Source organism: Pseudopipra pipra, chromosome Z (genome assembly GCF_036250125.1).
Source record: "Pseudopipra pipra isolate bDixPip1 chromosome Z, bDixPip1.hap1, whole genome shotgun sequence".
NCBI lineage: Eukaryota > Metazoa > Chordata > Aves > Passeriformes > Pipridae > Pseudopipra > Pseudopipra pipra.
Window position 1 is genome coordinate 54,291,905 of NC_087581.1, and position 26,029 is coordinate 54,317,933.

At 38.8% G+C, this 26,029-nt stretch overlaps 1 protein-coding gene across 1 annotated transcript in view; it reads right to left on the reverse strand.

Annotated features, from left to right (window-relative positions):
• Positions 1-26,029, reverse strand: part of TMC1 (transmembrane channel like 1) — a 58,113-nt gene that overhangs the window by 26,502 nt on the left and 5,582 nt on the right. The window contains exons 2-8 of the mRNA XM_064643205.1: positions 23,100-23,162; positions 22,597-22,966; positions 21,005-21,145; positions 11,681-11,771; positions 10,471-10,552; positions 8,529-8,635; positions 3,697-3,795 (exon numbers count right to left, since the gene is read on the reverse strand). Coding sequence (XP_064499275.1) covers positions 3,697-3,795; positions 8,529-8,635; positions 10,471-10,552; positions 11,681-11,771; positions 21,005-21,145; positions 22,597-22,966; positions 23,100-23,162 — 953 coding nt within the window. The remainder of the gene's footprint in view (positions 1-3,696; positions 3,796-8,528; positions 8,636-10,470; positions 10,553-11,680; positions 11,772-21,004; positions 21,146-22,596; positions 22,967-23,099; positions 23,163-26,029) is intronic.

A 26,029-nucleotide genomic window follows, 5' to 3' on the forward strand; every position in this document is an offset into this window, starting at 1 on the left:
CTCTGACATTTTAATTTCTCATTTTATAATTTAATTGTTGTTATTTAACTTCCTAGCTCCATGTCTAGATATAATCTTACTGTCCCTCAAAAATACAGCTTCTGATGTGTTAGATGTAATATCAGTTCATGAAGCAGTCATTGTAAAATGTTATATATGCAGCTTTTTAGAAAGATATTTCTATCCTTTTTTTGATCCTAGAAGAGTCTAACACTGCCACTGTATGTCATAGAAAGGTTAGAATGTATGGAGCCCACAGTTGGCAATGGCACAGTTGAGAGCCTCTGGGTAAGAATCAAGGGGCAAACAAATAATGCGGATGTCATTGTGGGAGTCTGCCATAGAGCTCCCAGCCAGGATGATGATGCCAACAAATCACTCCTTGAGGAACTAAGGGACACTTCCAAGTCAACCGCCCTTGTCCTTATGGGGGACTTCAACTTGCCAGAAATGAACCAGGAGCATCACACAGCTGGTTCAACCCTGGCCAGAAGATTCCTAAAGAACCTGAATGACAATTTTATGGAACAAAACTACAACTAAGCTTCTCTTCCATTTGCTTGTGGTATGTTTATGTTTCACAGAAGCGCTCATTGGTTAAAACTTCAAAACTTCCAGGGTCACCACCCCCTGCGGTTTTACCATTTTATAACTGCAGGGGAAAAACTGTTTTCCCCCCACTACAAGGAGGACCCTGGAAACTACAGGCCTGTCAATCTCACTTCAATGCCAGTAAAGTTATGGAGAAGATTCTGGGAGATATTGAAAGACACCTGGATGACAACACAGTCATTGGTCACAGCCAGCATGGCTTCATGAAAGTTCTGCTTGTCCAGTCTGATTTTCTTCTATGACAGAGTTGATCTAGGAAAGCCAGTAGATGTAATCTTTTGGATTTCAGCAAAGATTTTGATACTGTCTCATACAGGAGCCTTCTAGACAAAATGTCCAGCATACAGCTGGATAACTATGTTACATTATGGTAAGCAACTTCCTCACAGGTCAGACACAAAGAGTTGTAGTGAATGGTGTGACATTAGGCTGGTGACCAGGCACTAGTGGGCTTCCACAGGGCTCCATTTTCAGCCCAGTTCTCTTCAACATCTTCACGAACAACCTGGACTCAGGACTGGAAGGAACACTAAGTAAGTTCGCCGATGACACTAAATTGAGAGAACCTCTCAATTCTCTCTGAAGTGGAGAGGCCCTTCAGATAGACCTTGACAAGTTGAAGAGATGGGCAATCACCAACTGTATTAAGTTTAGCAAGGGAATGTGCCTGATTCTACACATGGTACAGGGCAACTCTGGCTGTTGGTACAGACTGAGAAATGAGATGCTGGAAAGCAGTGTCATGGAAAGGGACCTAGGGGTCCTGGTCAACAGCAAGTTGAATATGAGTCAGCAGTGCCCTGGCAGCCAGAAGGGTCAGCTTTGTCCTGGGGGGCATCAGGCAAAACATGCCAGCCTGTCAGGGGAGGTGATTGTCCCACCCTGCTCTGCACTGGGGCAGCCTCAGCTTGACTGCTGTGTGAAGTATTGTGCACCACAATACAAAAAAAGCATCAAGCTATTAGAGACCATCCAAAGGAGGGCCACAAGGATTGATGGAATGTCTGGAGGGGAAGCCTTATGAGGAGCCACTGAGGTCACTTGATGTGTTCAGCCTGGAGAAGAGGAGACTGACTGGAGACCTCATTGTAGTCTTCACTATCCTCATGAGGGGAAGAGGACAGATAGGTACCAATCTCTCCTCTCTGGTGACCAGTGGCAGAACTCGAAGGAATGGCATTAAGCTGTGTTGGGGGAGGTTTAGGTTGGATATCAGCAAAAGGTTCTTCACCCAGAGGGTGACTGAGCACTGGAACAAGCTCCCCAGGGTAATGATTACGGCACCAAGCCTGTCTGAATTCAAGAAGCATTTGGACAAGGTTCTCAGGTCCATGGTGTGATTCTTGAGGTGTCCTTCATAGGGCCAGGGTTGGACTCGATGATCCTGATGGGTTCCTTCCAACTCAGCATACTCTATTCTATAATTCTATGAATTTATGTGGCAAAATGAAGCAAAAGGAATCTATTTATTTTACATGACTTTATAGTCAAAAGACAGATGAATATTGTAATTTCTATCTATCATTATATTACTTTCTTTCAATTCAGTTATCTACAGTTAGGAAGCCTGAAAGATTTGATTGCAAATGGGAAAGTTGTTTATCCAGTCTAGATTTTTCTCATCTTCTGTTCTCTGACAAACTGTTATTTCCTCCATTGGTAGCTGAAGTTTGAAAATAGAGCCAAAAAAGTTAAATAACTGACCAAAATCTGGCATCATCTGAGTCTCTGCATCAAAATACTGAGCCACAGACCAAGGAATCTTGTTTAAGATTTGTTTGTAACAAGATCTCTCAACAGCTCAACCCTATTAAAAAAAGGCATTACCAATGAGAAGCATAGACATAACAAGGGTATGCCCTTGTTATGTTTTTTCAGGAGACATCAGACTTGGCCTCCTATTGAAAAGTGAACTGGTATGGAATCTGCCTGTGCACCTCCTGGGATTGCCTGTGTAGGGCTGTAAAGCCTGCACAGGTCTTTCACCCAGCATGGGCTGAATGTGACCTCAGAGGGGCCAGACTGACATAGAGATGCCACTTTTAGATACGAGTTTTGCAGACAGCTGGAGGAGCTGAGCTGTAAACTGGAGCAACCTGTACCTGAGTTTATTTTTTCAAGAAATGGGTCTGCTTTCAACATTATATTCATTCTTGCTGTTGCTAAAACAACTGAAGTGCTAAAAGATATGTAAAGGCATTACTCTTTAAAAGTCTTGGAACTTCTTTTCAGAACGGAAAGGGTGCAGGGGACTGAGGAAGAAATCACATTTAGTTCAATGGATGCTGCTTCCATGAACCTGAAGGAAAACTTCAGGTTGCGTGTTTTCACAGATGGAGTACCCTAGGATGACATTGACTGCACACCATAGAGAAATGTAACAGTCTTCTAAGCAACATATTGTAATAACAAATTACACCAGCTGACTTTACACAAAGTTGTATCATCTTTATATATAAAGACATTAACTGTAGAGATCTGCCACAATAAGATAAAATTGTTGTTTTCAGGAAGAAAAAGCAGTATGACATATTTAGAAGTATATCATTAGCTTATCAGTACAGGTTACACTGGGCATCACATCAACGGTAAAGCACTATAATATGCTTCTCAATTCAGCTAAAATACCTGCATGTTCTGTAAGACTGGGAAAAAACTAAAAGCAGTGTGCTTTGTTTTAGAAAAAGAATACAGACGTGTTTCTTTTTAATTTAATTTCCCTTTTTTTTCTAAGTCACACTGCATTTTAAAATTCAGGATCTTAATCATACAAAAGCAGAAGACCAAATTCCTGCATAAGAAATGGAAAGTCAGTACCCAGAGATGGCAAACCATCTTTGAGATATTTCCCCATGTGTCTTTGGATTGCTACATATACTTGAACTTGTGAGCATACAGCTTCGTTATGTGTTTTGTCTCAAGGAAACATCTATACAGAGAGCTTGTGAAAAAAATATGTAAATTAATTCTATTGCTAATTATCTCTAGAAATAATTCATATTAAATCACTGAATATTAAACAATGAAGTATTTATGAATAAAAGAGTCATATGAATATGAAGTATTGCAAGATTATGCACTTACACTAAAATCCCAGAGAGTAGCAAAGTTCATAGCAGTTGCTTCTTCAGCTCTTGGGACGGTTTTTCTAGGTAAAGAGCCATATGGCTTACCCATCAAAGCCTGAAACCAAAAAATGAGAGTGATTTACATATTAAAGCAAAATATTAAGGAAGGGAAGGAAGGGAGAGTGATTTGTCATTTCTTAGGAAGACTTGTTTTATGCTCCTAAATTCCTTAGCGAGAATGACGTCCTTGTACAACTCCTTTCATGGATCCTCACATTAGTGATTCAAACTGTGCCTAACATATACATTCAATGGTGTTTTCTAAATATAAAGTTCCACTAGGCTCAGTGGATTGTCAAACTATGTCTCTTACATTTAAAGGCAACACAGAAGTCCAAGTTTCTCTGATCAATGGTGTTTTTCTTACAGAGAAGAACAGAAGATTAATTTTTCTTGCATTATGGATTTTATTGGGTGGTTTTTTTAATTGAAATGTGTGGGAAGATGGCAGGGAATCAGTTTTTGGATTCTGACAATCCCATTGCTACTGGGAAGATGCTTGCTCAGGCACAGTATATGTCCTCTTCCAGGGTTAACCTGAAAACTGTTGGGTGTTTTGTCTGTTTTGGCTTCTAAGGAAAACTGATCACGCTATTGAAATGCTGTACTAGGAATTTGTTGGAAATTCCTACCTGATTGTTTCCCATCTGCTTACTAGAAAATAAGAAAGATAAGAGGATATGGAATATTCAAATCAGGGAGATGGCACATAATTTTAATTCCATAAAAGTCCTGCTTTCAGGAGGACAATATGATGGCTCAAAGGAACCCAAATAATATTACATTTCATAGAAGTAATATCTGTTTGAATTACATCTGCTCTAAGTACCATTACTAATTGTAATGCTGCAAACAATACAAAGCATGACAGGTCTCACTCATGAATTTACAGCCCAATTGGGCCTTATCACCATGTGAGTATTACATTTGAAAATATCCTCTGAGCCCCATAAAGAATCTTCCTACTGCAATGCACATATTAGTCAAGATACTCCACTTGGCTTCTTCTTACTCTCAGTTCCTTTACTCAGTTCTCCATAAAATCACCAAAACAAAACAAAAAAAAAACAAACAAGAAACCCCAAAACAATCAAACAAAATCATACCTATGTCATCCCAGACACAGGAAAACACACTTTCAGTGGACAACCCTATATACATTTTACCTTTTTCTGTCATGTCTATTTCAAGGCATCTCTCTGTAGAGACAATTGTCCACAAAGAAAGTACATCTTTACAGGCTTAGTACACCTTAATAGTTTCAAATGGATCACAAAGAGATTAAAAACTTATTTAGGGGTCCAATCTTATGAAATCTCACAGAATCACATGATGCACTGAGTTGGAAAGGACACAGAAGGACCATTGAGTCCAACCCTTAACCCTGCACAGGATAATCCCCAGGGGTTACACCACATGTCCAAGAGTATCATTCAAACACTTCTTGAACTCTGTCAGGCTTGGTATTGTGACCACTTCCCTGCGGAGCCTCTTCCAGCACCCAACACCCCTCTGGCTGAAGAACCTTTTTCTAATATCCAACCTAAACCTCCCCTGACACAACTTCAGGTCATTCCCTCAGGTCCTGTCACTGGTTAACACAGAGAAGAGATCAGCGCCTGCCCTTTTCTTCCCCTCACAAGGAAGTTGTAGACTGCAATAAGGTATCCCCTCAGTCTCCTCTTCTCCAGGCTGAATACATCAAGTAATCTCAGCCACTCCTCATAAGGCTTCCCTTCAAGGCCCCTCACCATCTTCGCAGCCCTCCTTTTGACACTCTCTAATAGCTTAATATCTTTCTTATATTGTGGTACCCAAAACTGCCACAACATTCAAGGTGAGGCCCCACCAGTGCAGAGCAGAGCAAGACAATCCCCTCCCTCACCCAGCTGGGGATGCTTGGTCTGATTCTTCCCAGAACACGGTTGGCTCTCCTGGCTGCCAGGGCACTGCTGACTCATATTCAACTTGCTGTCGACCAGGACCCCCAGGTCCCTTTCCATGACACTGCTTTCCAGCATCTTATTCTTCAGTCTATACCAACAGCCAGGGATGCTCCATCCCAGGTGCAGAATCCATCACTTCCTCTGGTTGAACTTCATATGATTAGAGATTGCCCATCTTTCTGATTTGTCAAGGTCTCTCTGCAGGACCTCCCAGCCTTTGAGAGAGTCAACAGCTCCTCCCAGTTTTGCACTGTCTGCCAATGTGCTTAGAATCCTTTCCAATCCTGTGTCCCAGTCATTTATGAAGATGTTGAAGAGCACAGGCCCTAGGATGGAGCACTACAGAACCCCACTAGTCACAGATCATTGATGTTACTTCAGTCACTATTACTCTCTGTGCTTGACCTGTGAGCCAATTGCTCACCTACCACATGATGTGTTTATCCAGCTGTGTGCTGGACATTTTGTCTAGAAGGATGCTGTGAGAGACACTATCAAAAGCTTTACTAAAATCCAAAAGGATTACATCAACTGGCTTCACTTGAGCAACTAGATGGGTTACCTTTCATAAGACTAAATCAGGTTTGACAAGCAGGACTTTCCTCTCATGAAGCCATGCTGGCTGTGACCAGGGACTGCATTGTCTTTCGTATGTTTTTCAATACCTCCCAGAATAATCTTCTCCACAACTTTACCAGGCGTTGAAGTGAGATTGGCAGGCCTGTAGTTTCCAAGATCCTCCTTCTTGGTCTACTTGAAAATAGGAACAATGTTCACCAGCTTCCAGTCAGCTGGGATCTCTCCAGATTCTCAAGACCGCTCAAAAATCATCAAAAGAGATTTTGCGATGACGTCGCCAAGTTCTTTGAGGATTCTGGGATGAATCCCATCAGGCCCCATAGATTGGTAGGGATCCAGCTGGAGCAGCAGATCCCGCACAATTTCCGGGTCAACTGGGAGTTGATCAATCTCGCAGTCACACTCCTTCAGCTCAGGGCACTGAGACCCCCTTGATCCATTACTGATGTTGAAGACAGAGGCAAAGAAAGTGTTAAACACCTCTGTCCCTTTTTGTGAGGTGACCATCCTCATCCTGTAATGGGCCAATAATATTTCTATACTGCCTAATGCCATTGATAGATTTGAAAAAACTCTTTTTATTGTCCTCCACATTTCTGGCCAGCTGCAACTCCAGTCAAGCTTTGGCCACATGATTTTTCTCCCTACGATGGCAAGCAGCATCTCTGAATTCATCCAGTCTCACTTGACCTTGCTTCCACAGGGCATATACCTTCCTTTTTTTCTGTCTTTCCAAGGAAGATCCCTGCCCAGCCAAGCTGGCCTTCTGACTTGCCTGCTTCACTTCCAACATTTGGGAATTGCCTGCTCCTGTGTCCTTAGGAGGTGGTCTGAAGTGACCAGCACCGATGGACCTCAGCAGCTGCAAAAACATTTCTCCCAGGGGACCTTCCTTACTAATTCCCTGAACAGCCTGAATTCTGCTCTCCTCATGTCCAGAGCTGAGGTTTTGCTGGCACTTTTCCTCCTGTCAACAGAAATTTTAAACTCAATCAGTTCATGGTAGCTGTGGCCATGATGGCCATCAGTCTCCTCTTCTCTCACGACATCCCCTCTGTTGATAGGCAGCAGACCAAGGACAGCATCTTTCTGAGTTGGCTCCCTTAGGACCTGTTCCATAAAATTGTCATTCAGGTTCTTTAGGAATCTTCTGGCCAGGGTTGAACCAGCTGTGTGATGCTCCTGGTTCATTTCTGGCAAGTTGAAGTCCCCCATAAGGACAAGGGCGGTTGACTTGGAAGTGTCCCTTAGTTCCTCAAGGAGTGATTTGTTGGCATCATCATCCTGGCTGGGAGCTCTATGGCAGACTCCCACAATGACATCTGCATTATTTGTTTGCCCCTTGATTCTTACCCAGAGGCTCTCAACTGTGCCATTGCCAACTGTGGGCTCCATACATTCTATCCCCTCTGTTACATACAGTGACACGTCTCCACCCCTCTTGTTCTAGCTATCCCTCCTGAAGAACATGTAACTATCCAACAGGGCACTCCAGTCACTGGATTCATCCCATCAGGTTTCACTGATGGCAATGATATCAAATCTCTGGGATTGGGCCAAAGTTTTGAGTTCGTCTTGTTTGTTCCTCATGGTTTTTATATTGGTGTAGGAACATTCCAGGTATGCTACATTTTAGTCTACACCTCGTGAAGCAAATTGAGGGATCCCATTACTGCTTGTTTTTTTGGTTTGGCACGCCATCTCATTGTTCATTGTTGGTAAGCCTAGTTTTGTCTCTTTCACCTTTCCAAGGTAGTTGAAAGCTCTGTCAACAAGGCCCATGAGCTCCTGTGGCTTGAACTCTTATTACTCCCTGAGATAGGTGCATTAGACCAGGTGTTGAGTAGATCAACCCATGGTCAAAAAACCCCAAATTTTTCCGATTACACCAACCTTGGACTGCTCATTGACTTGATGGATCTATCTATGCCTATCAGTATTATTTCTTGTTGCCAGGAGGATTGAGGAAATCACTATCTGTGCTCCTGATCCCTCTACAAATCTTCCCATGGCCTTTAAGCTTCTTTTGATGTCCTCGGAATTCTTTGTTATTCCACTGCTGCCAGCTTGAACAACCAGTAATGGATAGTATTCAGGTGGCCTTATTAGACTGGAGAGTTTTTCAGTAATGTCTCTTACCTAAGCCCCTGGGAGACAGCAGACTTCCCTATGAGTTGGGTTTCATCTGCATATCGAGCCTTCCTTTCCTGTTAGAAGGCAGTTTCCTATGGCAATTTTCAATGAAAACTTAAAAGATTCCCACCTCAGGCACCATTACAAGTCCAAAGGTCAGTCCAAAGAGAATCATGTTTATTCCATACATCCAGCGCAAGAATATGAAATAAGATGCTACTGATGAGCCAAAGTGACCTGTGAAAACATCAGATGTGACAAAAAGGCAGATAAATTAGCTGTTTGAAGTTATTTTACCTAGGGATAAAGATGATCAAAGTTTATTTAAAATAAAGAAAATCAGTGGAGGCTTTTAATCGTCTTTATTACCATAATTCTACTAGCTTTTTTTGCATATTGCATACTAGTATTCACTGACCCAGCTGAGAAAACAGAAATAAAAAATATAAAGGTATTAGTTATATGTACTACCTAGGATCATATAAAAGCTATGACACTTGCTACTATTAAGTAACCTCTGTAAGTACATTTTGATTCCTTTTATTCTTTTTTCTGTTTGATGTGGATTTTAAGCAATCTTGACATGCTAAGCCAGCACCTGCCCAATGTTAATAGGAAGTAGCACAGAATTAGCCAATGGGGATTGTCAGTGCTCTTATTGGAGTGCTCACCAGATTTTTTCATATGGGAAGAACAATATTATCTGCAAGTGTTTGTACCCTTTCTTTCTTTTACTTTGCTGTTTATGTGTTCTACCAGTATGCAGTGTGAAGGCAGTCCTATTACCAGGTGAAGGCTTCCTTAAATTACTGGCATTCTGGCAGATGATCCTTTCTGCAAGTAAAAGCAATTGCAGCTTTCCCTAGCAATATATTGAACAGAAGAAAAACTTAAAGAAAAGGAGTAAACTTTGCAATCTTACTCCTTGAGATTATGAAACTATCCCGTTGGGATTTTGGTACCCTTCAGCAAAAACTTTACTTGTTTCAAATGAAAAGATAAATAGATACAGAAACAGGTCTGGAAAAATTATCCTGTTCCATTTTTGCATTCTTATTTTAAAAGGAAAGAAATATGCCTGTTGGAAGTTATTACTAGCAGAAGAGCTTGTGCAAGGACTACTCCTTTAAAGAATCTTGCAGAACCATTACTCTTACAAATCCTCAAGATAGCTATTATGTATCCATAATAGATTATGTGTTCTAAACTCCACCTCAAGAGAATAGATAATCTGTTAAACAGTCTGTAGACTGTATGTTTAAGGACATTATATAAGTTCTCCTCAAAGGTTTTTTTTTCAATCCAAAGCCCCACAAAATTCACCATTCATCATTTTCCTGTTTTTCTACTGTTCTGGTTATTGCCTTTTGATGCAACACACAAATCCTTCCAAATGCAACTTTTCTAAAACAAGTTTCATTGCACTTTCATCTGCATTTCATCAGTGGCAGAACCTCACTCAGGTATCTATGCAGTTAAGTCAAATGTGCTCCAAACAAAGGGCTGCAATTTAAATTCATCACTGGAACTACAAGGCAAAACTGACTTGTGACAAACATCTACTATCAAACATACCTATAGTACCAACTACGTTGCCTTGTTTATATTTATGTCCAGTATATGTGGACATCCAAGATTGCTATCATTTTCTCAGTGCTATAATATGTGTCTGAGAATGAGAGAAATACATATAACAAGAAGATCAAGATAATGAAAAACGGCAGAAATAATTGCAGTATAGTCTGTGTAGTATAATCTGTATATTATAAATACAGACAAAATAAAGTGAAGATAGGAAATAGCTAAATCCCAATTCCACCTTTCCAAGACTAACTTCAACACTGGCTCTTGAACTGGTACCTGTGTATGGAGGATTTTTTCCATGAAGTGACTAATACTCTCTCAGGGAAATTTTCAACTAACTATAATATCAAGCTTAACCAATATTAATGAAAAAATACATACTAATTGATTTTAAACTATGCATTGAATACTGACACATATTCTGAAGTAATTTATCATTTTGGCAGACATCAGAAGTATGACAATAGATACTATTTTTATTTACTTACTTTCAATCTCCTTAATTTTCATTTCCCAGGGTATGCAGGCTGTCTTAAAATTCTCAAAGTCTCTTTGAAATTTCATCCATTTCTGAAGAGTCACAGAAAAAGAAAAAAAAAAAAAACACACCATCATCTCATTGTCCAGATGCTCAGTTCTCCATTGAGCTAATGTAAGCCCTTAACCAAGCACAGCATCCTTTGTCAGAGTCTACAGAGTAACAGCCTGTGAAGAACCATCTCCTTTTGTTTGTTCTGAATATGTCTCCTATTGGCTTTGTGTGAAGTTTCTATTTCTTCCACAATTATTAACTAATCACTTCCTTTTGTGTCATGCTCTTTCTCTTTTTCCTTCTCTTTTCCTTTTTGTTTTTGTTTTTCTTTTTTCTTATTCTTTCTTCTCCTTTTACTCTTTCTTTTCCCTTTTGTCTTTCTTTCTCTTTTCCTTTTTCTTTTCTTTTTCTTTTTTTTTAGAATTGTTTCTGAGACTTAATTTCTTATTTCCTTTGCTATTCAAAATTTAAATCTGGAGCTTAAGCTATGTCATTTAACTACAAATACTTTACCCAGGAGTTTATCTATTAATGAGTTTAACTTCTGTAATTGAGCTTCCTATGTCCAACTGAGTTTGAAAGCCTGATTACTTTTTGTGACCATCAATGCTTAGGAGATGGGATCACATAGTTGCTTGCACAAAATCCAGTCTAACTAAGGGTAAACCTGGTCATAACAAGTAGTCCTGACAAATATTCTTAGCACTTTTCTGCATCAGCATTTTAGTTTGGGGCAACAGTGTGCTTTTGAAGTGAATCTCCCAAACCATTCCAATTCAACACAGTTAGATTTGTACTGTAAAGGAGTGTCAGAACATAAAACTAAGTCAAAATATGTGTTTGGAAGAACGCGAATCTCAAGAGAAAGACTGAACTCAAGATTCAGTCCACACAAATACTCAATCTACACCAAGAGAAATTAACTTTCACAAGATATTAAATTCTTGAAAACTCCTGTAAAACAGTTGATTTTTGTTTTGACAAGAAGTTTCAATCCAACTGTCAGCACTCATTAGAAATACTTTCATGCAAGGGCAGTGGAAATAAAAGGTTTAAAATGCAAAGAAAGACAAGGAACTCTACTTTGGAAGATGAGTACCTATGGCAATAATTTACAAAAGTTTCACCATTAGCTTTACAGGAAGTTAGTGAAACAAACAATTTACCTTGGTCATCATCACTTTGTATGCATAGAATTTTTTTCCTTTTCCTTTTCCAAGAGCACCTTCGAACTTTTCAACAAAAAGTTGGGCTTCCCTGAAAAATGATGGCAAAAGAGAGATATAGACAATGATACAGTAAATTTTATATTGTCTCTACCATATTAATTTAATTTTTTGTGTTTCAGCTCCTCATAGAGTTTTATAAAATCTTGTTCCCTTAGTAACGTTAGGAAAGAAAATCTCTGAAATTTTGTATTTCACAGAATACTAATCATATGTAGTGCAAAAAGTACAAGCAATTTCAGAAATCTTCTCCAATCCAAAAGTATTTGTAGCTCTGAGATCCACCTACATCCAGTCAATGTTATCAAATATTTTTAGTGAATTCAGTGAATTCAGAAGTTCAGCTACAGCTCATTTGCATGATTTACAAACTGCTACTCCTCCTGGTCCCACTTAAAATAAATTGTTGTCCAGCTACCTAAGGAAAATTTATTTTCATTATTTGTTTTGGAGATAGGTATACACTAAAGCCTTGGTTCTGTTGTGGCTATGCTACTCAATACTAAGTTTAATTCAACTCTTGAGAATTTCTGCATATATCTTCTCTAGCTGTATCATTCCCAGAGTCATTCTTAGAAGTGTAACTTCACTAGCCCCCATAAGACTAAAGTTTTGCTTATAAATATATGTAAGTTAAATAATGCAGCCCACGTATTCACCACTTCAGAGCTATTCCTTGAGGATCAAGTCAGTGTCATTTTAAGGGTCTAGATTCCTTGTTCCCAATTCTGTGCTTCTAGATCACATTTGTATTCTGGATTTTGGAGTCTGATCTTTCTGTATTTAGCTAACATTGGCACTGACTGTGTGTTTCTTATTCTCCAAGCCACTCTGAGTCCTTCCAAGATTTTATGGTTCAGTGGTCACAGATCATTCTTTCATTTTGATACTTAAAAAAAAATCCACACTTAAATTTCAGCCCTCCCAAATTAGTCATAGAAAATAGATTGGTTCAGCTTCAGGAAACCAGTGTCCAGGAGACCCCTTTAAATCCAAGAGTCAGCATTTGAAATCTTGCTGCAGTCAACAGATTTAAGGCAGTCCTAACAGCAGATGGCAGCTTCCTCCTAAATTCAGCAGCCAGTGCTGGAACACTGCCATAAAAGCAGCCAGAATCGACAAACTGAACACGTGCCAGTCTCCCAGGTCAGCATATCGTATTCTGAACTAGAAAGGAAACCCTCCTGCTATCATTTTGATCTCTAAGGAATTTAGACTTGTTCATGAAAAATTTCTTAAATCAAAACCTACAGACCTGTAGAAAACTTGTGTTTTCAGTCACTAATTATGTTATGCTGAGGCATATGAAGACTTCAAATTGTAGGCTGGGTTTTTTTTAAAGTGAAGCAATAAGAAATTTAATGAGATAATAAGAAAACAACCATTAATAAGTAAAAAAATCCTCTGTAGCAGATATGAGCACATCTTGCACCTGTAGACGAACACTAAAGCTCTCCACAAACTTGTTCTGCTATAAAATGAAGCTAAGCAAAAACAGGATAGGATTTTTCACAATGAAATTCATGAAAATATTTATTTTAAATGCCTAATTCAAGCCCTTTTTGATTTATTTTAAAATATTTTTACAGGCATTCTACAAAAACTAGTTTTTCTTATCCTCCTCTGCCTCCTTGACCCTTCATCAAGCAATATTTCAAGTTGGAGTGTTATTAGTATTTTAGTTTTTTCTTCAGACAAACCAAAACATTATTTTTTGAAGGTGGTTAACTGGACCTAGAGGTTTTATGCTGCTGACTCTACTGGATGCTTCCCTACATTTTGCTTTGCCAGTGGCTGAGGTTTCATCTCTCCTTGCATCCCTTCTTCCTCAAATGTTTCTGCTTCATAACTTATTTTTCTCTGATTTTCACTTTGTTTCTGTGCATTGGACTAAGTTCATCACTGCATCACAAACAAACCAGTTACTTCTTACTTGGTGGTTATGCATGCAGCCAACTCAGTTTCCAAGGTAAGGCTGGAGCACAAAACCAGTGGGATTCATGCACAATATTTGTGAAGCTACTTTCATGTTTCATGAAAGAAGTATGAAGCAACTCCTCTCATTTTTTAATACATTGTTTTCCTGTACTTATAAATTTTTGTATAAATCTGGAAAGAAATCAGCTAAGCCCAAAGGTGGACTTGCAGTATTACTTTCATTTTCCATTTACACTGAATTTTGTTCTAGTCAGTAACAATGCACTTTGATTTTTTTAACCACAGTGACCATGAGAAGTGGATGTTTCAAATATGCATCAAAAACTGTGTAAATAATATTTCCCATTCTCGAGAAGTAATAGCCAAAGTCATCACATAGTTAATAATCATCACATAATTAAAAAAAAAGTAGCACAGGTTATATGGTCCAAAGAGTGGTGGTGAATGGAGTTAAATCCATCTGGTGTTCAGTCACAGGTGGTGTTTCCCAGACCTCAATACTGTGGCTAATACTGTTTAATATCTTTACTGATGATCTGGAAGAGGGGATCAACAACACTCTCAGTTTGACTCCTGAAAGGAGATTGTAGTGAGATGGGAGTCAGTCTTTTCTTCCAGGTAGAAAGAAACAGGACAAGAAGAAACAGCCTCAGTTTGTGCCAGGGATGGTTTAGATTGGATATTAGGAAAATTTGCTTAACCAAAAGGGTTGTCAAGCATTGAAACAGGCTGCCCAGGGAAGTGGTTGAAACACCATCCCTGGAGGTTTTTAAAAGAAATATAGATGTGGTGCTGAGGGACTTGGTTTGATGAGGGATTTGGCAGTGCTGGGTTAACGGTTGGACTCAATGATCGTAATGACCTTTTCCAATCTAAATGATTTTTTTATGCTATTATTATTATGCATTTGAAAGAATATATTAAAAAAATCAATTATTTTGCGAAAGAAAAGTTGACGTCTTCTTCTACTGTTGGAATAAATGAAATCAAGTTGCTTTTAATGTTCTGCAAGCATGTCTTACGTTTCAGTGTGTGGTGGATTTCACCAATAACTTTCTTAATAACAAGTTGATATTGCTCTTTTAGAGATGCTAAGTCTTACAAGAGAACCTCACCACATCCAAATATATAGAGGAGTTACTAAGGGCCCCACAGAAGCCTGTCTGTTAGTTGCATCCATGAATACTTGCATCACTTATAGATCTTATTTAATTGGTAATTAAATGCAACACTCAATAACAACTTGATACTATGAAAAATTCCCACCAGAGCTTTGATGGTATATCTGAAAAGCAAATTCAGTGCAGAAAAAAAGTTTAATAAAGGCCCTATGAGTAATGAGGCTGAAACATCTGTACAGTTACATGCAAAGAATTAATACAGAAAGCATAACTACCAGATGATGCTGGAGTCATCAAACAGAATATGTTTTAGTTTTGCTCCTCATCTTTTCTTTCCCCACCAGCTCTGCAGCAAACTAGTCCCACTAGGTTACTCCCAACCTTTGTGGTTCATGGGTTATTTAAGCCTCCTGGCCCTAAAGTTCAGCAAAAACTTGGCATCAGTTAGGGACTTCAGTCAGGGACCAGGCTTGCCATGTCCTTTCCATATCTGTGACACACACTCTTTTTTTGTTAAATATAATTCAATAGATTACTCAATTGAGATTTATACCTTAATGTCTAAACTATCTCACTGAAAGACCTCTATTTTGTACATCACTGCAGCCTTTTGTCACACTTTGTCCTTTCCTCCATTTCTTTTTTGCTATGAATAAAATGTGAGAACAGGAAGAATGATCAAGTAATAAAAAGTAGTCTTATAATTACTTTAGAAACCACAACAAAAACCAAAAGCACATAACATACATACATATTCATGCCCACTTGGAAGTAATGAGACTTCACTAACATGAGGATGTGTCAAAATCAACACAGAGCAACAAAACAGAGCTTTGTAATTACTGGTATCGTGTTATAGGTAAATTATCTATATCACAAGATAGGCCAAAGTGTGCCCCTTTAGCTAACTGTGAGTTTAAAGAAACTTCAGAGAAAGCTTATTAAGTGAATTACAGATGCAAGAACTAGTAAATGTTTCATGGGGCCAGGCATTATTGTCCTGGAGAAGCCTGAGTTAATAATTAATATTAGGTGTGGAGTTACAGCTTCCAAAGTGCTAGGTGTATGGTACCTCGGGCACTTCTGTGTTGCAGAGAGAGGATGAATTACAGCTCTCAGAGGTTGTTGCTAATGAATTGGATTTAAGTGGATTGATCACATCTTTCAGTAACAGGTCAGGAAGGTTTCAGACTCTAAGATCTAGAAACTCATTAAAAAGAAATGTCACATTAATACTGATCATCCAGGACTTCTCCAAGTCTTAAAAAGATTGGCTAAAAACATATTTCAAAAGAACTGTTGTCAGGCACAGGCCACTTGAAAAGCTGTTCAGCAGTAATAATGGGCAAATTACAGTGTTATTTAATATCCAGCTGGCCTGCAGGACAACCAGTCTGGCCTCCAGGACTGCCAGTATGTCCACAGTAAGAGAGGTTAAATACTGATTTATGGGAGTACAAAGACTGCATCAAAAGATGAGAATTTTTCACTATCTTATACATGCATCTTAATGTATTTTTGGGGTTTGCATGTTTATCAAAATAATCCTATTTCCAATTTACCTGTCTTGATGGGTAATCTAAGTCCTCTAATAAAATAAATTATGCTAAAAATTAGTGAAAAATCACCATAATATATTCTCTCCCTAGCATGTGGCCTTCTGTGATGGAGTGACTACACCTGTGAACAAGGGAAGGGTCACCTGGACTCCTGTAAAGCCTTTACACGGTCTCCTACAACATTCTTCTCTCTAAATTGTAGAGATATGGACTCAATAAGTGGACTGTTAAATGAGTAAGGAATTGGTCAGATGGTTAAGTCCAGATGGTAGTGGTCAACGGCTCAGAGTCCCAACAGACATCAGTGACAAATGGTGTCCCTCAGAGGCCTGTGTTGGGATTGGTGTCATTTAGTATCTTCGTTAATGATATAGATGAAGGGATCAAGTGCACCCTCAGTAAATTTGTAGATGACATGAAGTTAGTGGTGCTGTTGACACACTTGAAGGACAGGATGCCATCCAGAGGGACCTGAACAGGCTTGAGAAGTGATCCCATGAGAATCTCATGAAGTTCAACAAGGCCAAGTGCAAGGTGCTGCATTTGGTTTGGAGCAATCAAACAGCCTAGGGGATGAACAGGTCAAGAGCAGCCCTCCTGAGAAGGGCTTGGGGGTGCTAGCAGATGAGAGGCTGCACATGGCTCAGCAATGTGCACTCACAGCCCAGAAAGCCAACCATGTGCTGGACTGCAGCGGCAGCAGCAAGGCCAGCAGGGTGAGGGAGGTGATTCTGTCACTCTGATACACTGGAGTGATGCATTCAGCACTGGAGTACCCAGCATAGAAAGCCATCAAACTGTTGGACTAAGTCCAAAGGAGGGCCAAAAAGTAGATTAGAGGGATGGAGCAATTCTCCTATAAGGACAGGCTGAGAGAACATGGTTTGTTCAGCCTGGAAAATAGAAGGCTTTGGGGTGACCTAACTGCAGTTTTCCAGAATAAGAAAGAGGGAGAAGGACATTTTGCAAGAGGATGTATTGACAGGACACAGGGGAATAGCTTCAAGCTGAAAGAGAGTAGGTTTAGGTTAGATATTATGAAAAAGAGTCTTTACTGTGAGGGTGGTGAGGCACTGGAAGAGGTTGCCCCGAAAAGCTATGAGTGCTCCAACCCTGGAAATGTTGTATGGAGCTCTGAGCAACCTGGTCTAGAGGAAGGCATCCCTGCCCATGGCAGGGAGTTGAAACTAGGTGACCTTTAATGTCCCTTCCAACACAAACCATCCTGTGATCCTATGCAGACTTTATACTGCTTTGATTTTCTTAGGGAAAAAAAAAGAACCAAAAAGTTCTCATGTCTTTCTTTATGGTCTGTGTTTACCTGGAAGTCCTTAAAAAAGCCTAAGCTTGGCACTGTACTGTCTTTTTATATAAATATACATTTTATTATTTATTTATATTTCACATGTTTTCACAGTTTACTAACTGGCTTGTGGTACAACTTTAAAGTGAGACCACTGTCGGCACATTTCTGGATTCTCGTGCTCAATTCTCTGGTTATATTAGTACCATGACAAGCTTTGCTGTTGGATATAAACTACATACTTACTAACAGACTTTGTGATTTTATAGCACAAACTTTTGGTTATCTCAAGCGTATGAGCATTAATAAGCGCAGTGAGATGAGTATACCAGAAGCAAATACAGTAGCACAGCATGTAAACTCAACCCTTTCCTTCATATTGTTGCAAAACTCAAACAGAAAAAATGCACACACAGGGATGCAGTTCCCAAAAGTAGACCCTCAGAGGTAGGCTGAGATAGCTTTCCCTGGATGTTCACCAATTTGCAACAGCTGAAGTTGTGGTCCATGAGTTTTATTTTTTTTGTACCTTCTAACCCAAAAATCATAGAATCATAGATCAGTCAAGGTTGGCAGAGACTTTTAAGATCATTCAGTCCAACCTTCAACTCAGCACTACCACTGTAACCCCTAAACCACTAAGCCATATTACCCACTGCCAGATCCAGATACCTGTTAAACACTGTTGGGATGGTGCCTATGCATTCAACAAATGATGGAGACACCCCTTGACTCTCCTTTTGCTGCCAAGGTATTTGTAGAAGCTATTTTGTTGTCTTTAACTGTAGCAGCCAAATCAAATTCTAGTCGGGCTTTGGCCATTCTAATCTCACAACATCCTTGCAGTCCTCTCAAGTTATCTGACCCTCCTTGCAGAAATGATAGGTTCTCTTTTTTTGCCTAAATTCAAGCCTAAGTTCTCTATTTAACCAGTCTAGTCTTTCACCCGACAACTTGTCTTCCTACACATGGGGAGGAAGCCAGCTTCTGAATATTTAACAAGCCTGCTCCTGAATATTTAAAAATTCCTTTTTAAAGCATATCCAGCCTTCCTGGACTCCTTTTCCCCTCAGGACTGACTCCTAAGGGACTCTGTCAATGAAATCTTTTCAATAGTTTATCCCCCTCTCTAAATCTCAGGTGTGTAAGTAATGATTGATGGTCATTATCATCTGATGGCTCTTCAGGTAATTTTGTGCTGACCTGAGTATGCAGTGACAAGAAGAAATGTGCACAAGTTATCATCTCCCATAGGAAATATAAAACAACAGCCCTCACAAACCATATAAATCAGTGGAAGGAAAATTAATAGATCAAGAAAACTCCTGATAGAGAATATTTGTCTTGGAACTGATAAAAAGTCTGGATTCCAGGCACGCTTAAACTCTCAGACCACTATGTCCCCAGCCTAACATATCTATTGCTTCAGGCCTAGGAAAGTGGTGATGCTATTTCTGCATAATATGTTTCCATCCCTCTCTGTGTCTTCTGCTTCACTTTTTTTGTATCTCCAGACCTCTAAAGATCTGACCATACTATCTCAAGATGAGGTTAGAGTCTGACCATATCGGTACAGCTCAACTTCAAACCACAGAAGGACACTCTGCAACAAAGCAGTAGCCTCATCTAGTCACAGTTCTTCAGAGAATAATTATGGGCTGTTTGAAATACATCTTTTTAGATGCAGGGATCTAAATTAGAAATTAGAGCTGATGTAAATTGCCAGTGCAGCTCTATTAAGAATCTTATTTTCACAATGAGCTCTCAGCCATGTTTCAACAGAAGGCATTTCTGCAGAGCAACTAGTTCTGCATCTGTGTTCTAAAGTTATTGTTTGATCATACATTTTCAGAACAGAATAATGAAGGAAAAGATTTACCATTTTGCAAAGCAGTCACTGAAGCTAAGTATAAATCATCTTTCCCGCCATATACTTTCTAAGCCATGAAAAAAAGTTACTTTGAGAATGTTGAAGCAAACTATTTGAACAATTTTAAATTTATTATTTTTTTTAGAACACAAATTTTAGAGGAAATTAAATATTTCCCAAAAAAATTGTTTGTTCTGACAACACTTCTTTTAAAAAAATAACATTTACAGTGAAAAGTCCTAATCGATGCCAACATTCACTGTTCAAAATAATAAGAAAAGAGTATATTTTTGGGTCTTATTTTGTCGTGAATATACGGAATATTCCTGGAGAGTACTTTTTTTCATTCTTGGGGGGAAAAAATGGTGCTGATACCGAAAAAAATGTGGAAGTGAGGTTTGTTTTGGCTTACATTAAATAACATTTCTCATAATGCTGAGAAGAAATCTCCAGAGAAGTATCCCTCTACTGTGAAAGCTGGAATACAAAGAATTGGGCAATTTGTTCTTCTATCTCTAAGAAGATAGGTTGTTCTTTTTCTCCACACATCTCAAAATACTCTAAATCCTCCACAGGGGAAGAAGCAGATGACATAGGGAAATACTCACTAATAACAACTGTTTACCAAGAGCCTCAAGAGTAAGGAATGTTAATATAAGAGTATTCAAAAGTCACGTTATTGATTTACAAGTTTAAGGTGATTAAAGCCAGCATGTGTCCATTTTTCACATGTGCAAGAATAATGCCAATAATACTAGTCTTTATGTACATGGATTTTGTTGGCATTTGATCAGTGCTGCAGGGAATGAGCTATTCAAAACAGAGGAGCATATCAGTTTTTGACAAAAGAATTAATTTCTCTCCATTTACCCAGTTTCTGTGCTTGGTGGAAATTTAACTCTAAATGAAAATTTTTAGCTTTCGTGAAAATATAGCAATAGGTTTGCTAGGGCAGTTTTCTATGTGGTATCTGTTAAAATGAACCAAAATGCAAGTTCAGTTTCCAATCAGTTTGCTTTTTCCTAAGTTGAAAAAAATCCATTTTTCTTTCAAAAAATTTAGACTAGAGAGATAAATCTTCTTTTCTCCCCCCAGTAATCTTGAGCTAATCATGAAATTTCTCATTTTTTTTGAGAGATGTTAATGAGATATTAATCTTACCAATGGTAGAATTTACCAACATCAACCTAACTGAAAAAAAGGAAAGATTTTGCATGGGGTTATAATGGAAATTCCAAAAAGAAAAATATATTAGCTTTTCATATTTGATTTCAGCTCTACAGGGACAAGAAAGCACTGATCTGCAATACCATTTACCTCTACTTACTGTGAAAACACATACTGGGAAAGAGAGATTAGAAATGTTTTGAAATTAATTTTGTGAGTAGGTCGAAAATTACAGCAATAATTCAGAAAAACAGTGCAAAGTGCAAAGCAGAATAGCAGATATTCATTATGAAAAACAAACCGTACTTCAGGACAGACAACTTCTTTTTCATTTTCCATGGTTTGTTTCGTAGCGTGGCAATTAGTTTCTTTTTTTCTTCTACCTCTTCTTTCAGCTTGGCCAATTCCTCCTCTGTAATTGGCTCCTCCTCAGAGTCAGAATCAGAGCTTCGAACAAAAACAGGAACAAAAAACATCATCCAAACTCAGATAGGATGGAAGTTTTCACAGAAAAATATACTTCGTGTTAATTTTAGTTAACTTTGAGACTTCACACTTGCACAGAAGGGAGGACACACTTCACGCAGACTTGTAACTTATTTAAGTATGAAAAGCAAAGCTTGCACATGAAGTGCAGAGCTGCAGGTGAACCAGCACTACACCTTCAGCATTCCAGATAGAGCGGGCAGAGCTCTTGGGGAAGCATCTGGCACCCACTAATTGTTCCTGCAAGTGTAACCAGCTTCCTAAGAGTCCAACCGAACTCACAGTGGTGAGGTGATGATGCTCTAGCTGCAGCTGTAAGATTTTAGGTACTCTCATAGGGAAAGGAAATGAAGTAGAAGTATATAGAAATGAGATACCAGACAAATTAATACAACAACATATCTCATTGTACTTTTTTCTTTCCTTTCACTCCCACTGTTCTCTCCAGTAATGTCTCTGGGAACAGAAAAAGCTGTAGTAAGTACTGAATGCAGGATGGGATTTTCTCTCCCTCTCTATTGAGAAAACCATGCCTAGCTCTATTTGCTGCATTATACACCATTCCCATGGGTTGCTTCCTTTCAAAAGCACAAGGAGGGACAAGGAGCAAAGGAATCCTAGGATGGCAGAAAAATAGAAATGATTTTTTGAAGTGCTGTATGTCAGTGGGTTCTTCCAAAGACCCCTGGTTGCATTAGATGCTTTGGAAAGTTGAACAGTGATATTTAAGAGGAAGTGAGTGAGAGACAGACTGGAAAATCCCATCTCAGTCCCTGGTTCTGGGTTTTTGAAATTTTGATACCAATCTTTTATAAAAAATCTGGTTCGAACCTGGCTGGGAAAAAAGAATGTGAGAAGCATCAAGATTTTAGTTCTATACTGGAAATAAAGCTAGGCCCTGGCTGTTTGTCAGGTTATCAGCTTGGAGTTTGGGGGATCTTATTTTTCTAGAAAGGAAAAAGCAGGAGAGATCTCACCTGTTATCACCTCTCTCTGTCATTTTCTTCTCTCCTCTATCATTTTCTCTCCCTTTTGCTAGAGAACAGCTCATAAACCTTGGATCTTTAACCACAATAAGGGTGACCCCGGCTGGAGTTCCCATTCTACCTGACCAGATTTGACCTAATCCGTGGGGTATCAGCAGTCCCAAAAGGGTCTGGCTGGTCATTTCCTGAGGTCCCACCCTGGACCTGTGACAAAACTCTGACTTCACTCCACTGAATTAGATATGACTTTGTGGAAAGTTCCCATTTCACTCACCCAGCGCTTCCTTACTGCAAGAAAAAATATATCTGTCTGGCTTTAATTCAGCTGTAACATATGAGTCCAGCTGACTCTTGGTATTTCACAGCTGTAAATGAAAGCAAGTTTTATGCAGGCTTTATTGTAAGAAAAAAAAATTACTGAATTACCCAGATCCTGATTTCTTTTTGTCTTTTTTCTTCTTATTCGCCTTCTCTTTTTTCCCTTTCTTATCAGGCTTTTTGTCCACTTTCTTCTCATTTTTGCCTTTCCCACTCTTACCCCCTTTCCCATCTTCCTCTTCTTCATCATCTTCCTTGGATTTCTGGTTTGCCTGGTTCTTCCTGGCTTTTGCAGCTTCTGTATCAGAATCACTGCCCTCATTTCCAGCTGCTCGTCCTCTTCTACGGTTTCTGTGCCTGTGATGCCCAGCTCTCCTTGTCCCATCTTCATCATCCTCATTCTCTTCATCACCATGCCTGGCTCTCCCCCTGCCATGGCCTCTTGCAGTTCTTGGAGTTGCTCTCTTCCTCCCTTTATCTGTGATCAATTTAAAAAAATAAAAACACATGAGAGAAGGCAGTATGTTAGAAGGAGACCTTTCCTACTCTTTCATTCATACTGATAGTCAGAAAATGTCTGAATCTGCCTCAAAATAATCCACATTACTGACCTGTTCCTTTGACATTTTCTTCATTCTCAGCTGCACTGCCTTCTTCATTGTCACCACTGCCATCTGTGGAGTGAAAACAAAGGCCAGTGCACAGGAAGTGTGGATTGGTCATTAGGAATGCAGAGTTTTCAAGAAATTCTTGGCAATTACTGCTTTGTACTCCTTTATACCGTTTCATGAACACAGGGTTTTGGAACACGGCAAATAGTTTTCAAGAAATAAGATGAAAACAGAAAAAATAGTTCCACTTTCCTTCAGCGCTCAAATACATAAGCCTCAAAGTGATGCCATGAACTCTCTCTCATGGAAAAAATAAGTAGGACAGGAGAATTCTAAAAATATTCTACGGTTTGAAGAAGAACAAGGAGGATGAAAATACTTCTCAGAGAATTCTCAAAGATTTTCTTAAACATGAAAGAAAAAGGACTGGTTGAGATTAAAGAAGAGTAAAAGAATAATTTTCTGATTGGAGGGCTTGAAGATTCATAGCTGCAACATAGCTGAAGAGGGAAGTTCCAGAAGAAGGAGATTTACACTAAGTTCCAGCAACCAAATCTCTAAGCACAGTGACAAAACTTGACCTAGCTCACTTGTATGCTGTACCACAGTCCCACTCTACCACTCATGAGACAATAAAAATGTTGAAGGCTTTAGACAGATAGTCTATTTCAGAAGAATAGTGTTTCTCCTTAGAAACATCTGTGGTTTGGAGTGGGTCTCTTGTTTAATTTTCTCAGTCTCAATAAATTTAATAAGAGATGATGTCTCTGTTGCCCATCAATAAGCAGAAAATTACCCAAACTGAGATCATGCTTATATAGAGAATAAATTAAAATACTCCTCTCATATGTATCATATCCGTCATAATATCTAATTGATATGCTCTCTGAAAACATTGGTATGAACATGTTACTCAACAGGTCACTTCTGAAACTGCTACTAATATTCCTTAGCAATGTTTCTTCAGAAGCAACACATGAGAAGTCAGGTGCTAATGGATTCTTTTGAGTTTCTACATGTGGGACAGCAGCTTAGACACATCAGTGGAATTTATAGAAATAGATGATAGTAGGAAATTAATGAGAAGATTAAGAGATATTACCATGAAATAGTAGAAATAGGTAGCAGTCATTCCACTCCTACACACTATGCATGTTCAATGTGTCTGTTGTCTAATTTCCCCTCTGTACAGAGAGAACAGGTGACGTGTAATGATCCCTACAATCACAGTTTTCAGGCAAGAAGAAACTACAGATATCTTCCTTTTTCATTCATCTATAATTGTTCTTTATATTCTTTTTTCAGTCATTCCCTAGTTCCCCAGTTCCTTTCATACATTTTACTAAGCCACTAGTGATTCATTGAAAATTTATACGCAGTTCAATTTATTTAGGGACTACTATAGATAACCATGAAGCACAACATCTTAGCTTTACTTAATATCAAAGAAAAGCAGTAAAATACGTAAGGCTGCAAACAAGAAGGAATCTAGGGTCTTCTTTGTGCAGTAACAGGCAAAGAGTTATTATCCAGAATTTGACTGGCATTTTACAGCTGGAGTGTATGTATTTCCTCCACAAAACATTCAATTGTGATTAACACTTTCTATCACTTCCCCAGCATCTGCACCATAATTTTTAACATTGTGCAAAAATATTATTATTCAGCATTATCAGTGTAATGCGTCAATAAGTGCTCCTTTGTTCTTCCTGGACACATGCCTTCTGCTGCTGACAGTAACAGGATCATCTTTTGATAAAGATCATTGTGTTGCTATTGAAAGCTTGCAAAGATGAAGACAGACATCTCTAAACAGATACTTCACATGCAACAGTAAGACACTATTTTTTATTGAAACTAATGTTTTTGCTGATCTCCTACAGCCGAGCAGAATTTCCCAGAAAAGCACTTTAATGGTAAAATATTGGCCTCAATGCAGAGTCTGATGAGCTTATACAACTAGCAAACACGAGGAGGTTTATCATATATACTGAAATGTGCATTAGCAGTGAAGTGTATTAAGCTTGAGTTGACATCATGTTAACATCATATTCAGGTAACAGTGAAAGTGAGAAGGGACAATGCAACATAGAGACTTAAACAGGGTAGAAGATTGCTGCTGGAGTCTGTCTAAGTCTAATAGCATAAGGAAAATACATTTGCTACACTGAATTTGAGATAAAATGAAGTCCTAAGCTAATTTACAGATTTCAGACTGCTTGAAGAAAGTATTGAGAACACTACTACAGAGGAGCGTATTTGAATATTAACTTAAGTGTGGTTTTGGTTTTTTTGCATCTAAATGATCAGGTACATGAGAGATAAAGACAAATTTTTAAAGAAATAAAGAAAACACATGAAATCAAACAGAAATAGATATAGCCACAAAACAAACCTAGAAAACACGGCCAGTAATTACATGGAATCATGCAGCTAGAAGAAAAGTGGGTGCTATAAGCACACCCAGCAAGTACAGATGCAGCTTAAAATGTTTTTTCTGCAAAAATTTAAAATTGTATCTCCAAACTGAACTTCATAGAAAGATAAAATATGTTGATATGAACACATAGAGGTGTGCCCTTCTTCCTCTGGTGTATCTACAGAATAAGAGATCTCTTCCAGGTCTTTGGGTATGATGCAGATGCAGAAAGCATTTTACTAGAACTTATTTTTAAAAGGAACTGGAAGCCAGTTCCTTTTTATTCCTAGAATACTGGAGGACTCTCCAATCCTCCAGTATTCTAGCTCCCTACTTTATTCCATGAGCTGTGTCACCAACATAAAAGCTGAAGCTCACGATAGAACTAAAAGTTATTCACTTGTGACAGTTCTTATAGCTGTTCAGGAGGGAAAAAAATCTCTGAGTAGAGGGTATAGAAGAGCTTTGCCACCCCAAGATCTGTCCTTAACAGTGTATAGGCATGACTGCA